This window comes from Notothenia rossii, assembly GCF_949606895.1.
Source record: "Notothenia rossii genome assembly, chromosome: 4".
Classification (NCBI taxonomy): Eukaryota; Metazoa; Chordata; class Actinopteri; order Perciformes; family Nototheniidae; genus Notothenia; species Notothenia rossii.
Window position 1 is genome coordinate 96,089,449 of NC_136902.1, and position 15,877 is coordinate 96,105,325.

General features: G+C 37.8%; 1 protein-coding gene across 1 annotated transcript in view; it reads right to left on the reverse strand.

Annotated features, from left to right (window-relative positions):
• masp1 (MBL associated serine protease 1) overlaps positions 1-15,877 on the reverse strand; it is a 70,534-nt gene that overhangs the window by 33,871 nt on the left and 20,786 nt on the right. Inside the window, exons 9-12 of the mRNA XM_079676628.1 lie at positions 14,634-14,768; positions 12,755-12,832; positions 11,522-11,769; positions 10,918-11,106 (exon numbers count right to left, since the gene is read on the reverse strand). Coding sequence (XP_079532754.1) covers positions 10,918-11,106; positions 11,522-11,769; positions 12,755-12,832; positions 14,634-14,768 — 650 coding nt within the window. The remainder of the gene's footprint in view (positions 1-10,917; positions 11,107-11,521; positions 11,770-12,754; positions 12,833-14,633; positions 14,769-15,877) is intronic.

Below are 15,877 nucleotides of genomic sequence, written 5' to 3' on the forward strand. Positions count from 1 at the left end.
ACTTCTCTCTCTCTTTATTACCTCAGATTGTATAGAAGTCTATGAGGAAATGTTCCTACTTCTCTCTCTCTTTATTACCTCAGATTTTAGAGAAGTCTTTGAGGAAATGTTCCTACTTCTCTCTCTCTTTATTACCTCAGATTGTAGAGAAGTATTTGAGGAAATGTTCCTACTTCTCTCTCTCTTTATTACCTCAGATTGTAGAGAAGTCTATGAGGAAATGTTCCTACTTCTCTCTCTTTCTTTATTACCTCAGATTGTAGAGAAGTATATGAGGAAATGTTCCTACTTCTCTCTCTCTTTATTACCTCAGATTGTAGAGAAGTATATGAGGAAATGTTCCTACTTCTCTCTCTCTTTATTACCTCAGATTTTTGAGAAGTCTTTGAGGAAATGTTCCTACTTCTCTCTTTATTACCTCAGATTGTAGAGAAGTCTATGAGGAAATGTTCCTGGTTCTCTCTCTCTTTATCAAATCAGATTGTATAGAAATCTATGAGGAAGTATTCCTACTTCTCTCTCTCTCTATTACCTCAGATTGTAGAGAAGTCTATGAGGAAATGTTCCTACTTCTCTCTCTCGTTATTACCTCAGATTGTAGAGAAGTCTATGAGGAAATGTTCCTACTTCTCTCTCTCGTTATTACCTCAGATTGTAGAGAAGTCTATGAGGAAATGTTCCTACTTCTCTCTCTCTTTATTACCTCAGATTGTGTAGAAGTCTATGAGGAAATGTTCCTATTTCTCTCTCTCTTTATTACCTCAGATTGTGTAGAAATCTATGAGGAAATGTTCCTACTTCTCTCTCTCTCTTTATTACCTCAGATTGTGTAGAAGTCTATGAGGAAATGTTCCTACTTCTCTCTCTCTTTATTACCTCAGATTGGAGAGAAGTCTATGAGGAAATGTTCCTACTTCTCTCTCTCTCTCTATTACCTCAGATTTTAGAGAAGTCTTTGAGGAAATGTTCCTACTTCTCTCTCTCTCTATTACCTCAGATTGTAGAGAAGTCTATGAGGAAATGTTCCTACTTCTCTCTTTATTACCTCAGATTGTAGAGAAGTCTATGAGGAAATGTTCCTACTTCTCTCTCTCTTTATTACCTCAGATTGTATAGAAGTCTATGAAGAAATATTCCTACTTCTCTCTCTCGTTATTACCTCAGATTGTAGAGAAGTCTATGAGGAAATGTTTCTACTTCTCTCTCTCTCTTTATTACCTCAGATCTTAGAGAAGTCTATGGGGAAATGTTCCTACTTCTCTCTCTCTTTATTACCTCAGATTGTGTAGAAGTATATGAGGAAATGTTCCTACTTCTCTCTCTCTTTATTACCTCAGATTGTAGAGAAGTCTATGAGGAAATGTTCCTACTTCTCTCTCTCTTTATTACCTCAGATTGTATAGAAGTCTATGAAGAAATATTCCTACTTCTCTCTCTCGTTATTACCTCAGATTGTTTAGAAGTCTATGAGGAAATGTTCCTACCTCTTTCTCTCCTTATTAACTCAGATTATAGAGAAGTCTATGGGGAAATGTTCCTACTTCTCTCTCTCTCTCTTTATTACTTCAGATTGTAGAGAAGCCTATGAGGAAATGTTCCTACTTCTCTCTCTCTCTCTTTATTACTTCAGATTGTAGAGAAGTCTATGAGGAAATGTTCCGACTTCTCTCTCTCTTTCTTACCTCAGATTGTAGAGAAGTATATGAGGAAATGTTCCTACTTCTCTCTCTCTTTATTACCTCAGATTGTAGAGAAGTCTATGAGGAAATGTTTCTACTTCTCTCTCTCTCTTTATTACCTCAGATCTTAGAGAAGTCTATGAGGAAATGTTCCTACTTCTCTCTCTCTTTATATCCTCAGATTGTATAGAAGTCTATGAGGAAATGTTCCTACTTCTCTCTCTCTTTATTACCTCAGATTGTGTAGAAGTCTATGAGGAAATGTTCCTACTTCACTCTCTCTTTATTACCTCAGATTGTAGAGAAGTCTATGAGGAAATGTTCCTTCTTCTCTCTCTCTTTATTACCTCAGATTGTAGAGAAGTCTATGAAGAAATGTTCCTACTTCTCTCTCTCTTTATTACCTCAGATTGTATAGAAGTCTATGAGGAAATGTTCCTACTTCTCTCTCTCTTTATTACCTCAGATTGTATAGAAGTATATGAGGAAATGTTCCTACATCTCTCTCTCTCTCTATTTTTTACCTCAGATTGTATAGAAGTATATGAGGAAATGTTCCTACTTCTCTCTCTCTTTATTACCTCAGATTGTAAAGAAGTCTATGAGGAAATGTTCCTACTTCTCTCTCTCTTTATTACCTCAGATTGTAGAGAAGTCTATGAGGAAATGTTCCTACTTCTCTCTCTCTATAACCTCAGATTGTAGAGAAGTATATGAGGAAATGTTCCTACTTTTCTCTCTCGTTATTACCTCAGATTGTAGAGAAGTCTATGAGGAAATGTTCCTACTTCTCTCTCTCTTTATTACCTCAGATTGTAGAGAAGTCTATGAGGAAATGTTCCTACTTCTCTCTCTCTTTATAACCTCAGATTGTAGAGAAGTATATGAGGAAATGTTCCTACTTCTCTCTCTCCTTATTAACTCTGATTATAGAGAAGTCTATGGGGAAATGTTCCTACTTCTCTCTCTCTCTCTTTCTTACCTCAGATTGTAGAGAAGTCTATGAGGAAATGTTCCTACTTCTCTCTCTCTTTATTACCTCAGATTTTAGAGAAGTCTTTGAGGAAATATTCCTACTTCTCTCTTTATTACCTCAGATTGTAGAGAAGTCTATGAGGAAATGTTCCTACTTCTCTCTCTCTCTCTCTCTCTCTATTACCTCAGATTGTAGAGAAGTCTATGAGGAAATGTTCCTACTTCTCTCTCTCGTTATTACCTCAGATTGTAGAGAAGTCTATGAGGAAATGTTCCTACTTCTCTCTCTCGTTATTACCTCAGATTGTAGAGAAGTCTATGAGGAAATGTTCCTACTTCTCTCTCTCTTTATTACCTCAGATTGTAGAGAAGTCTATGGGGAAATATTCCTACTTGTCTCTCTCTTTATTACCTCAGATTGTAGAGAAGTCTATGAGGAAATGTTCCTACTTCTCTCTCTCTTTATTACCTCAGATTGTATAGAAGTCTATGAGGAAATGTTCCTTCTTCTCTCTCTCTCTCTTTATTACCTCAGATTGTAGAGAAGTCTATGAGGAAATGTTCCGACTTCTCTCTCTCTTTCTTACCTCAGATTGTAGAGAAGTCTATGAGGAAATGTTTCTACTTCTCTCTCTCTCTCTTTATTACCTCAGATTGTGTAGAAGTATATGAGGAAATGTTCCTACTTCTCTCTCTCTTTATTACCTCAGATTGTATAGAAGTATATGAGGAAATGTTCCTACATCTCTCTCTCTCTCTCTTTTTTACCTCAGATTGTATAGAAGTATATGAGGAAATGTTCCTACTTCTCTCTCTCTTTATTACCTCAGATTGTATAGAAGTCTATGAGGAAATGTTCCTACTTCTCTCTCTCTTTATTACCTCAGATTGTAGAGAAGTCTATGAGGAAACGTTCCTACTTCTCTCTCTCTTTATTACCTCAGATTGTAGAGAAGTCTATGAGGAAATGTTCCTACTTCTCTCTCTCTATAACCTCAGATTGTAGAGAAGTATATGAGGAAATGTTCCTACTTCTCTCTCTCGTTATTACCTCAGATTGTAGAGAAGTCTATGAGGAAATGTTCCGACTTCTCTCTATCTTTCTTACCTCAGATTGTAGAGAAGTCTATGAGGAAATGTTCCTACTTCTCTCTCTCTCTAAAACCTCAGATTGTAGAGAAGTATATGAGGAAATGTTCCTACTTCTCTCTCTCTCTTTATTACTTCAGATTGTAGAGAAGTCTATGAGGAAATGTTCCGACTTCTCTCTATCTTTCTTACCTCAGATTGTATAGAAGTCTATGAGGAAATGTTCCTACTTCTCTCTCTCTTTATTACCTCAGATTTTAGAGAAGTCTTTGAGGAAATGTTCCTACTTCTCTCTCTCTCTCTTTATTACCTCAGATTGTAGAGAAGTCTATGAGGAAATGTTCCTGCTTCTCTCTCTCGTTATTACCTCAGATTGTAGAGAAGTCTTTGAGGAAATGTTCCTACTTCTCTCTCTCTTTATTACCTCAGATTGTAGAGAAGTCTATGGGGAAATGTTCCTACTTGTCTCTCTCTCTTTATTACCTCACATTGTAGAGAAGTCTATGAGGAAATATTCCTACTTCTCTCTTTCTTTATTACCTCAGATTGTGTAGAAGTCTATGAGGAAATGTTCCTACTTCTCTCTCTCTTTATTACCTTAGATTGTGTAGAAGTCTATGAGGAAATGTTCCTACTTCTCTCTCTCTTTATTACCTCAGATTGTGTAGAAGTATATGAGGAAATGTTCCTACTTCTCTCTCTCTTTATTACCTCAGATTGTATAGAAGTCTATGAGGAAATGTTCCTACTTCTCTCTCTCTTTATTACCTCAGATTGTGTAGAAATCTATGAGGAAATGTTCTTACTTCTCTCTCTCTCTTTATTACCTCAGATTGTAGAGAAGTCTATGAGGAAATGTTCCTACTTCTCTCTCTCTTTATTACCTCAGATTGGAGAGAAGTCTATGAGGAAATGTTCCTACTTCTCTCTCTCTCTCTATTACCTCAGATTTTAGAGAAGTCTTTGAGGAAATGTTCCTACTTCTCTCTCTCTCTATTACCTCAGATTGTAGAGAAGTCTATGAGGAAATGTTCCTACTTCTCTCTTTATTACCTCAGATTGTAGAGAAGTCTATGAGGAAATGTTCCTACTTCTCTCTCTCTTTATTACCTCAGATTGTATAGAAGTCTATGAAGAAATATTCCTACTTCTCTCTCTCGTTATTACCTCAGATTGTAGAGAAGTCTATGAGGAAATGTTTCTACTTCTCTCTCTCTCTTTATTACCTCAGATTGTGTAGAAGTATATGAGGAAATGTTCCTACTTCTCTCTCTCTTTATTACCTCAGATTGTAGAGAAGTCTATGAGGAAATGTTCCTACTTCTCTCTCTCTTTATTACCTCAGATTGTATAGAAGTCTATGAAGAAATATTCCTACTTCTCTCTCTCGTTATTACCTCAGATTGTTTAGAAGTCTATGAGGAAATGTTCCTACCTCTTTCTCTCCTTATTAACTCAGATTATAGAGAAGTCTATGGGGAAATGTTCCTACTTCTCTCTCTCTCTCTTTATTACTTCAGATTGTAGAGAAGCCTATGAGGAAATGTTCCTACTTCTCTCTCTCTCTCTTTATTACTTCAGATTGTAGAGAAGTCTATGAGGAAATGTTCCGACTTCTCTCTCTCTTTCTTACCTCAGATTGTAGAGAAGTATATGAGGAAATGTTCCTACTTCTCTCTCTCTTTATTACCTCAGATTGTAGAGAAGTCTATGAGGAAATGTTTCTACTTCTCTCTCTCTCTTTATTACCTCAGATCTTAGAGAAGTCTATGAGGAAATGTTCCTACTTCTCTCTCTCTTTATATCCTCAGATTGTATAGAAGTCTATGAGGAAATGTTCCTACTTCTCTCTCTCTTTATTACCTCAGATTGTGTAGAAGTCTATGAGGAAATGTTCCTACTTCACTCTCTCTTTATTACCTCAGATTGTAGAGAAGTCTATGAGGAAATGTTCCTTCTTCTCTCTCTCTTTATTACCTCAGATTGTAGAGAAGTCTATGAAGAAATGTTCCTACTTCTCTCTCTCTTTATTACCTCAGATTGTATAGAAGTCTATGAGGAAATGTTCCTACTTCTCTCTCTCTTTATTACCTCAGATTGTATAGAAGTATATGAGGAAATGTTCCTACATCTCTCTCTCTCTCTATTTTTTACCTCAGATTGTATAGAAGTATATGAGGAAATGTTCCTACTTCTCTCTCTCTTTATTACCTCAGATTGTAGAGAAGTCTATGAGGAAATGTTCCTACTTCTCTCTCTCTATAACCTCAGATTGTAGAGAAGTATATGAGGAAATGTTCCTACTTTTCTCTCTCGTTATTACCTCAGATTGTAGAGAAGTCTATGAGGAAATGTTCCTACTTCTCTCTCTCTTTATTACCTCAGATTGTAGAGAAGTCTATGAGGAAATGTTCCTACTTCTCTCTCTCTTTATAACCTCAGATTGTAGAGAAGTATATGAGGAAATGTTCCTACTTCTCTCTCTCCTTATTAACTCTGATTATAGAGAAGTCTATGGGGAAATGTTCCTACTTCTCTCTCTCTCTCTTTCTTACCTCAGATTGTAGAGAAGTCTTTGAGGAAATATTCCTACTTCTCTCTCTCTTTATTACCTCAGATTTTAGAGAAGTCTTTGAGGAAATATTCCTACTTCTCTCTTTATTACCTCAGATTGTAGAGAAGTCTATGAGGAAATGTTCCTACTTCTCTCTCTCTCTCTCTCTCTCTCTATTACCTCAGATTGTAGAGAAGTCTATGAGGAAATGTTCCTACTTCTCTCTCTCGTTATTACCTCAGATTGTAGAGAAGTCTATGAGGAAATGTTCCTACTTCTCTCTCTCTTTATTACCTCAGATTTTAGAGAAGTCTTTGAGGAAATATTCCTACTTCTCTCTTTATTACCTCAGATTGTAGAGAAGTCTATGAGGAAATGTTCCTACTTCTCTCTCTCTCTCTCTCTCTCTCTATTACCTCAGATTGTAGAGAAGTCTATGAGGAAATGTTCCTACTTCTCTCTCTCGTTATTACCTCAGATTGTAGAGAAGTCTATGAGGAAATGTTCCTACTTCTCTCTCTCGTTATTACCTCAGATTGTAGAGAAGTCTATGAGGAAATGTTCCTACTTCTCTCTCTCTTTATTACCTCAGATTGTAGAGAAGTCTATGGGGAAATATTCCTACTTGTCTCTCTCTTTATTACCTCAGATTGTAGAGAAGTCTATGAGGAAATGTTCCTACTTCTCTCTCTCTTTATTACCTCAGATTGTATAGAAGTCTATGAGGAAATGTTCCTTCTTCTCTCTCTCTCTCTTTATTACCTCAGATTGTAGAGAAGTCTATGAGGAAATGTTCCGACTTCTCTCTCTCTTTCTTACCTCAGATTGTAGAGAAGTCTATGAGGAAATGTTTCTACTTCTCTCTCTCTCTCTTTATTACCTCAGATTGTGTAGAAGTATATGAGGAAATGTTCCTACTTCTCTCTCTCTTTATTACCTCAGATTGTATAGAAGTATATGAGGAAATGTTCCTACATCTCTCTCTCTCTCTCTTTTTTACCTCAGATTGTATAGAAGTATATGAGGAAATGTTCCTACTTCTCTCTCTCTTTATTACCTCAGATTGTATAGAAGTCTATGAGGAAATGTTCCTACTTCTCTCTCTCTTTATTACCTCAGATTGTAGAGAAGTCTATGAGGAAACGTTCCTACTTCTCTCTCTCTTTATTACCTCAGATTGTAGAGAAGTCTATGAGGAAATGTTCCTACTTCTCTCTCTCTATAACCTCAGATTGTAGAGAAGTATATGAGGAAATGTTCCTACTTCTCTCTCTCGTTATTACCTCAGATTGTAGAGAAGTCTATGAGGAAATGTTCCGACTTCTCTCTATCTTTCTTACCTCAGATTGTAGAGAAGTCTATGAGGAAATGTTCCTACTTCTCTCTCTCTCTAAAACCTCAGATTGTAGAGAAGTATATGAGGAAATGTTCCTACTTCTCTCTCTCTCTTTATTACTTCAGATTGTAGAGAAGTCTATGAGGAAATGTTCCGACTTCTCTCTATCTTTCTTACCTCAGATTGTATAGAAGTCTATGAGGAAATGTTCCTACTTCTCTCTCTCTTTATTACCTCAGATTTTAGAGAAGTCTTTGAGGAAATGTTCCTACTTCTCTCTCTCTCTCTTTATTACCTCAGATTGTAGAGAAGTCTATGAGGAAATGTTCCTGCTTCTCTCTCTCGTTATTACCTCAGATTGTAGAGAAGTCTTTGAGGAAATGTTCCTACTTCTCTCTCTCTTTATTACCTCAGATTGTAGAGAAGTCTATGGGGAAATGTTCCTACTTGTCTCTCTCTCTTTATTACCTCACATTGTAGAGAAGTCTATGAGGAAATATTCCTACTTCTCTCTTTCTTTATTACCTCAGATTGTGTAGAAGTCTATGAGGAAATGTTCCTACTTCTCTCTCTCTTTATTACCTTAGATTGTGTAGAAGTCTATGAGGAAATGTTCCTACTTCTCTCTCTCTTTATTACCTCAGATTGTGTAGAAGTATATGAGGAAATGTTCCTACTTCTCTCTCTCTTTATTACCTCAGATTGTATAGAAGTCTATGAGGAAATGTTCCTACTTCTCTCTCTCTTTATTACCTCAGATTGTGTAGAAATCTATGAGGAAATGTTCTTACTTCTCTCTCTCTCTTTATTACCTCAGATTGTAGAGAAGTCTATGAGGAAATGTTCCTACTTCTCTCTCTCTTTATTACCTCAGATTGTAGAGAAGTATATGAGGAAATGTTCCTACTTCTCTCTCTCTTTATTACCTCAGATTGTAGAGAAGTATATGAGGAAATGTTCTTACTTCTCTCTCTCTTTATTACCTCAGATTGTAGAGAAGTATATGAGGAAATGTTCCTACTTCTCTCTCTCTTTATTACCTCAGATTTTTGAGAAGTCTATGAGGAAATGTTCCTACTTCTCTCTCTCTTTATTACCTCAGATTGTGTAGAAGTCTATGAGGAAATGTTCCTACTTCTCTCTCTCTTTATTACCTCAGATTGTGTAGAAATCTATGAGGAAATGTTCCTACTTCTCTCTCTCTCTTTATTACCTCAGATTGTATAGAAGTCTATGAGGAAATGTTCCTACTTCTCTCTCTCTTTATTACCTCAGATTGGAGAGAAGTCTATGAGGAAATGTTCCTACTTCTCTCTCTCTCTCTATTACCTCAGATTTTAGAGAAGTCTTTGAGGAAATGTTCCTACTTCTCTCTCTCTCTCTATTACCTCAGATTGTAGAGAAGTCTATGAGGAAATGTTCCTACTTCTCTCTTTATTACCTCAGATTGTAGAGAAGTCTATGAGGAAATGTTCCTGGTTCTCTCTCTCTTTATCAAATCAGATTGTATAGAAATCTATGAGGAAGTATTCCTACTTCTCTCTCTCTCTATTACCTCAGATTGTAGAGAAGTCTATGAGGAAATGTTCCTACTTCTCTCTCTCGTTATTACCTCAGATTGTAGAGAAGTCTATGAGGAAATGTTCCTACTTCTCTCTCTCTTTATTACCTCAGATTGTGTAGAAGTCTATGAGGAAATGTTCCTACTTCTCTCTCTCTTTATTACCTCAGATTGGAGAGAAGTCTATGAGGAAATGTTCCTACTTCTCTCTCTCTCTCTATTACCTCAGATTTTAGAGAAGTCTTTGAGGAAATGTTCCTACTTCTCTCTCTCTCTATTACCTCAGATTGTAGAGAAGTCTATGAGGAAATGTTCCTACTTCTCTCTTTATTACCTCAGATTGTAGAGAAGTCTATGAGGAAATGTTCCTACTTCTCTCTCTCTTTATTACCTCAGATTGTATAGAAGTCTATGAAGAAATATTCCTACTTCTCTCTCTCGTTATTACCTCAGATTGTAGAGAAGTCTATGAGGAAATGTTTCTACTTCTCTCTCTCTCTTTATTACCTCAGATCTTAGAGAAGTCTATGAGGAAATGTTCCTACTTCTCTCTCACTCTTTTTTACCTCAGATTGTATAGAAGTCTATGAGGAAATGTTCCTACTTCTCTCTCTCTTTATTACCTCAGATTGTAGAGAAGTCTATGAGGAAATGTTCCTACTTCTCTCTCTCTTTATTACCTCAGATTGTGTAGAAGTCTATGAGGAAATGTTCCTACTTCTCTCTCTCTTTATTACCTCAGATTGTAGAGAAGTCTATGAGGAAATGTTCCTTCTTCTTTCTATCTTTATTACCTCAGATTGTAGAGAAGTCTATGAAGAAATGTTCCTACTTCTCTCTCTCTTTATTACCTGAGATTGTGTAGAAGTCTATGAGGAAATGTTCCTTCTTCTTTCTATCTTTATTACCTCAGATTGTGTAGAAGTCTATGAGAAAATGTTCCTACTTCTCTCTCTCTTTATTACCTGAGATTGTGTAGAAGTCTATGAGAAAATGTTCCTACTTCTCTCTCTCTTTATTACCTCAGATTGTATAGAAGTATATGAGGAAATGTTCCTACATCTCTCTCTCTCTCTATTTTTTACCTCAGATTGTATAGAAGTATATGAGGAAATATTCCTACTTCTCTCTCTCTTTATTACCTCAGATTGTATAGAAGTCTATGAGGAAATGTTCCTACTTCTCTCTCTCTTTATTACCTCAGATTGTAGAGAAGTCTATGAGGAAACGTTCCTACTTCTCTCTCTCTATATAACCTCAGATTGTAGAGAAGTATATGAGGAAATGTTCCTTCTTCTTTCTATCTTTATTACCTCAGATTGTAGAGAAGTCTATGAGGAAATGTTCCTACTTATCTCTCTCTTTATTACCTCAGATTGTAGAGAAGTCTATGAGGAAATGTTCCTACTTCTCTCTCTCTTTATTACCTCAGATTTTAGAGAAGTCTATGAGGAAATGTTTCTGCTTCTCTCTTTCTTTATTACCTCAGATTTTAGAGAAGTCTATGAGGAAATGTTCCTACTTCTCTCTCTCTTTATTACCTCAGATTTTAGAGAACATGTTCTTAATAAACCATTTAGAGCTAAACTAATATTTCTGAGCTCAACACTTTTTTATTGTCTTCTATATTTTCATGTTGCATCGTTGGAGGACCTTCTAGCTGCTGTGATGATACAACCGTTGAGTCTTTTGAACATGGAGTACACAGTGTGAGTATTAGTACCTGTCTGTGGGGTGGAGGCAGACAGACAGGCAGGATGAGCTCACTGAACTCCAGCGGCTCCGTCAGCCTCAGCAGGGCGATGTCGTTGTTGTAGTTTTTGGGCTGGAAGTGTGGATGGAGGAGGACTTCCTGCACGGAGCAGTTGGTGGCCAGCCTCTGGTCTGCAGCGTCCAGGAGTCCCAGGAACACCTGAAGGCCTCACAGCAGTCAGTCATGGAGATATACAGTACATTCAATTCAAGGCTTCATCACCAGCTACAGTGCAATGAAACACTTACAGGCTCCTCAACAGTGACATCAAACTAATAAAACAGATACAACAGTGTAAAATAGAAATAGTGCAAGAAGAGTCTGTCGAACATGACTTCACAAAGAAATTACAGAGAAGACATTACTGCAACAACTTTGATGTATTCTGTATTTGTAGATTTTATTAATGATGCAGGGGGATAACTCCTGATAAAAAGAGTGTGAACGAGTCTGAGAAGGACCTGGTTCTGACGTTCAGACCTTGATGTGTTGGGGGGCCACGGGGACCAGCTGTTGTGGGTACAGACCTTGATGTGTTTGGGGGCCATGGGGACCAGCTGTTGTGGGTACAGACCTTGATGTGTTGGGGGGCCACGGGGGCCACGCTGTTGTCTCTGCGCTGGGACCTCAGCAGGTGGGCGGCGGTCAGGATCCAGGATGGGGACAGCAGGGCTCCAGAACCGAACCAGCGGTCCTCTGGGACCCGGGACCGGTCCTCCACCTGGAGCAGAACCTGCCAGGGGAACAGGCCCGGCGTGGCCCCCCGGCCCCCCACGACCCGCTTCACCTGGGGGGGCAGGGGGCGGCCCGGGCGTCCACATTCTGGGGAGGTTGAATAACTGCTTAATGTACTGATTGATGTGGTAGAAGTACATGTTATCAGATATATGCAGTATCTCAGTGTTAAAGATCTCTTACTATATACAAATATACAAAAACATGTCTCTGAAGTGTCCTGCTCCAAACCCCAAACAGATCCTTGTAGCCCCCCCTCTCTTCCAGCTGTTACTAAAGAGCTGTGTGACGGAGCGGATCACAGAGTGACTGACAACCGACACAAACACACACACACACACACACGTCACACACCAAAAATGTCCTGCTCTCTTCCGTTCGTCGTGCGGCCGCTGTCTCCCCAGCAAAGGGAATGTGGAAAAGACGGAGGCGCATCACTTCCGTGATTTAAATAGGATGTCATGAACCATGCAATTTCTTTCTTTCTTTTACGTTTGTTAATTATGGGGAATGATTGTGTTAAGAGGTAGTTAACCTGTTTATGTTTGGGTCAGAGTTTTATGTTGACAATGTGGTTTTGAGTTAATTGTGTCCCCGGTTAACTTGACGGTAAGCCTGGGGGGAGGGGCTATATGGGTTCATATGGTGTTGGCCCTGGAGGAGGTCACTCGGGAGAATGTTGCAGTGAAGGCAACAGCCAGAGCATGTTTACTCTCCATGAGTGATGGACGGCCTGATTTGGTGACTTTTATTTTGTTTGTTTAAGTTGTGCTGTTTCGCTATATTTTTGTTGCTGTAATAATGAAAGTTTTGGAGCTTAAAACAACCGACTAAGCCTATGTTTCGAACGGACAAATAGAACCCCGTCACAAGCTGACTCTGGGTCAGTAGCTTCAGAGAAAGAATAGATCTCATCAGGAGAACTCTCCCAGCAGAAACTCAGCTAAATGCTGCCGTGATGAAACTCCACATCCTGTTCAAAACCACATCAAGGAATCTTTCTGAAACAGGATGGAGCTCAAACTCTTTCTCTCTCTCAGGTTTAATACTTTATATGCAGTATCTCAGTTACCTGGCAGACAGCTGGGCAGTCGGCTGCTCCCTGACTCTGAATGTACCCAATCACCAGTCAAAGCACAGCTGTAGGAGCCTGCAACACACACACACACACACACACACACACACACACACACACACACACACACACACACACACACACACACACACACACACACACACACACACACACACACACACACACACACTTGTTTACTAGTTTCACTATGTGATGACTTGTTGACTAGTTTCACTATGTGATGACTTGTTGACTAGTTTCACTATGTGATGACTTGTTGACTAGTTTCACTATGTGATGACTTGTTTACTAGTTTCACTATGTGATGACTTGTTGACTAGTTTCACTATGTGATGACTTGTTTACTAGTTTCACTATGTGATGACTTGTTGACTTGTTTCACTATGTGATGACTTGTTTACTAGTTTTACTATGTGATGACTTGTTGACTAGTTTCACTATGTGATGACTTGTTGACTAGTTTCACTATGTGATGACTTGTTTACTAGTTTCACTATGTGATGACTTGTTTACTAGTTTCACTATGTGATGACTTGTTGACTAGTTTCACTATGTGATGACTTGTTGACTAGTTTCACTATGTGATGACTTGTTGACTAGTTTCACTATGTGATGACTTGTTGACTAGTTTCACTATGTGATGACGTGTTTACTAGTTTCACTATGTGATGACTTGTTTACTAGTTTCACTATGTGATGACTTGTTTACTAGTTTCACTATGTGATGACTTGTTTACTAGTTTTACTATGTGATGACTTGTTGACTAGTTTTACTTTGTGATGACTTGTTTACTAGTTTCACTATGTGATGACTTGTTTACTAGTTTCACTATGTGATGACTTGTTGACTAGTTTCACTATGTGATGACTTGTTTACTAGTTTTACTATGTGATGACTTGTTTACTAGTTTTACTATGTGATGACTTGTTGACTAGTTTTACTTTGTGATGAGTTGTTTACTAGTTTCACTATGTGATGACTTGTTTACTAGTTTCACTATGTGATGACTTGTTTACTAGTTTTACTATGTGATGACTTGTTTACTAGTTTTACTATGTGATGACTTGTTTACTAGTTTCACTATGTGATGACTTGTTTACTAGTTTTACTATGTGATGACTTGTTTACTAGTTTTACTATGTGATGACTTGTTGACTAGTTTTACTTTGTGATGACTTGTTTACTAGTTTCACTATGTGATGACTTGTTTACTAGTTTCACTATGTGATGACTTGTTGACTAGTTTCACTATGTGATGACTTGTTTACTAGTTTTACTATGTGATGACTTGTTTACTAGTTTTACTATGTGATGACTTGTTTACTAGTTTTACTATGTGATGACTTGTTTACTAGTTTTACTATGTGATGACTTGTTGACTAGTTTTACTTTGTGATGACTTGTTTACTAGTTTCACTATGTGATGACTTGTTTACTAGTTTCACTATGTGATGACTTGTTGACTAGTTTCACTATGTGATGACTTGTTTACTAGTTTCACTATGTGATGACTTGTTTACTAGTTTTACTATGTGATGACTTGTTGACTAGTTTTACTTTGTGATGACTTGTTTACTAGTTTCACTATGTGATGACTTGTTTACTAGTTTCACTATGTGATGACTTGTTTACTAGTTTTACTATGTGATGACTTGTTTACTAGTTTCACTATGTGATGACTTGTTTACTAGTTTCACTATGTGATGACTTGTTTACTAGTTTTACTATGTGATGACTTGTTTACTAGTTTTACTATGTGATGACTTGTTTACTAGTTTTACTATATGAAGACTTGTTGACTAGTTTAGTTTTACCATACAATGACTTGTTTACTAGTTAACACATCATAGTTACTGTTGCTAGGGTCCAGCCGGACGGCGTCCTCGCGGCAGATGTAGGAAACCGTGGATCCAAACACCGTGCTGTTGTCATGACTACCAAACACCAGGTCGGCCATGGCAACCGCATGTGGAGTCCCACAATCCACCACTGTGAGAGAGAGGACCAATCAGCTGTCAGCGTATAGAGAGAGGACCAATCAGCGGTCAGCGTATAGAGAGAGGACCAATCAGCGGTCAGCGTATAGAGAGAGGACCAATCAGCTGTCAGCGTATAGAGAGGACCAATCAGCTGTCAGTGTAGCGTATAGAGAGAGGACCAATCAGCTGTCAGCGTATAAAGAGAGGACCAATCAGCTGTCAGCGTATAAAGAGAGAACCAATCAGTTGTCAGCATATAGAGAGAGGACCAATCAGCTGTCAGCGTATAGAGAGAGGACCAATCAGCTGTCAGCGTATAGAGAGAGGACCAATCAGCTGTCAGCGTATAGAGAGAGGACCAATCAGCTGTCAGCGTATAGAACACAATTAATCCTGAGAGAGATGATTTCTGATGTTATTTAGTATTATTAATAAAGTGTGTCAGCTGGACTCTGTGTATTAATATATGTAACATTATGACAGAAACACAACACTGCATAACCTCTCATCTGTACTATACATACTACATACTATTTACTTTATATTACATACTTTATACTACATACTACATATTGTATACTACGTACTACATACTTTAAACTACGTACTACATACTTTATACTATGTACTACATACTTTATACTACATACTACATACTTTAAACTACATATTACATACTTTATACTTTATTCTACATACTTTGTATTAGTATTCTAAATAAAGTGTGTATTAATATATGTAAAAGTATGACAGAAACTCAACACTGCAGATTCCTTTCATCTGTTTTATTTAAATTCATTTTAGATTAACTGCAGTTTCTCTATCAGCCAATAGGAGTCACTCTCTGACTAATCTTGACTGTGATTGATTAAGATGCTGGACAAAGCCCGCCTCCTCCTTCCAGTGTCTACAGAGAAAAGAACAACGCTTTAAAGTATAAATAATACTTTATACAACATACTCATTTATACGAGGGGTCGGCAACCTTTTTGATATGAAGTGCCATTTAAAAAAAGAATTGTGATCAGTGTGCCGACGATCGTGAACTGTCAACAGGGGGGGGGGAGAGCTCGACGCTCGTGAACTGTCAACAGGGGGGGAAGAGCTCAACGCTCGTGA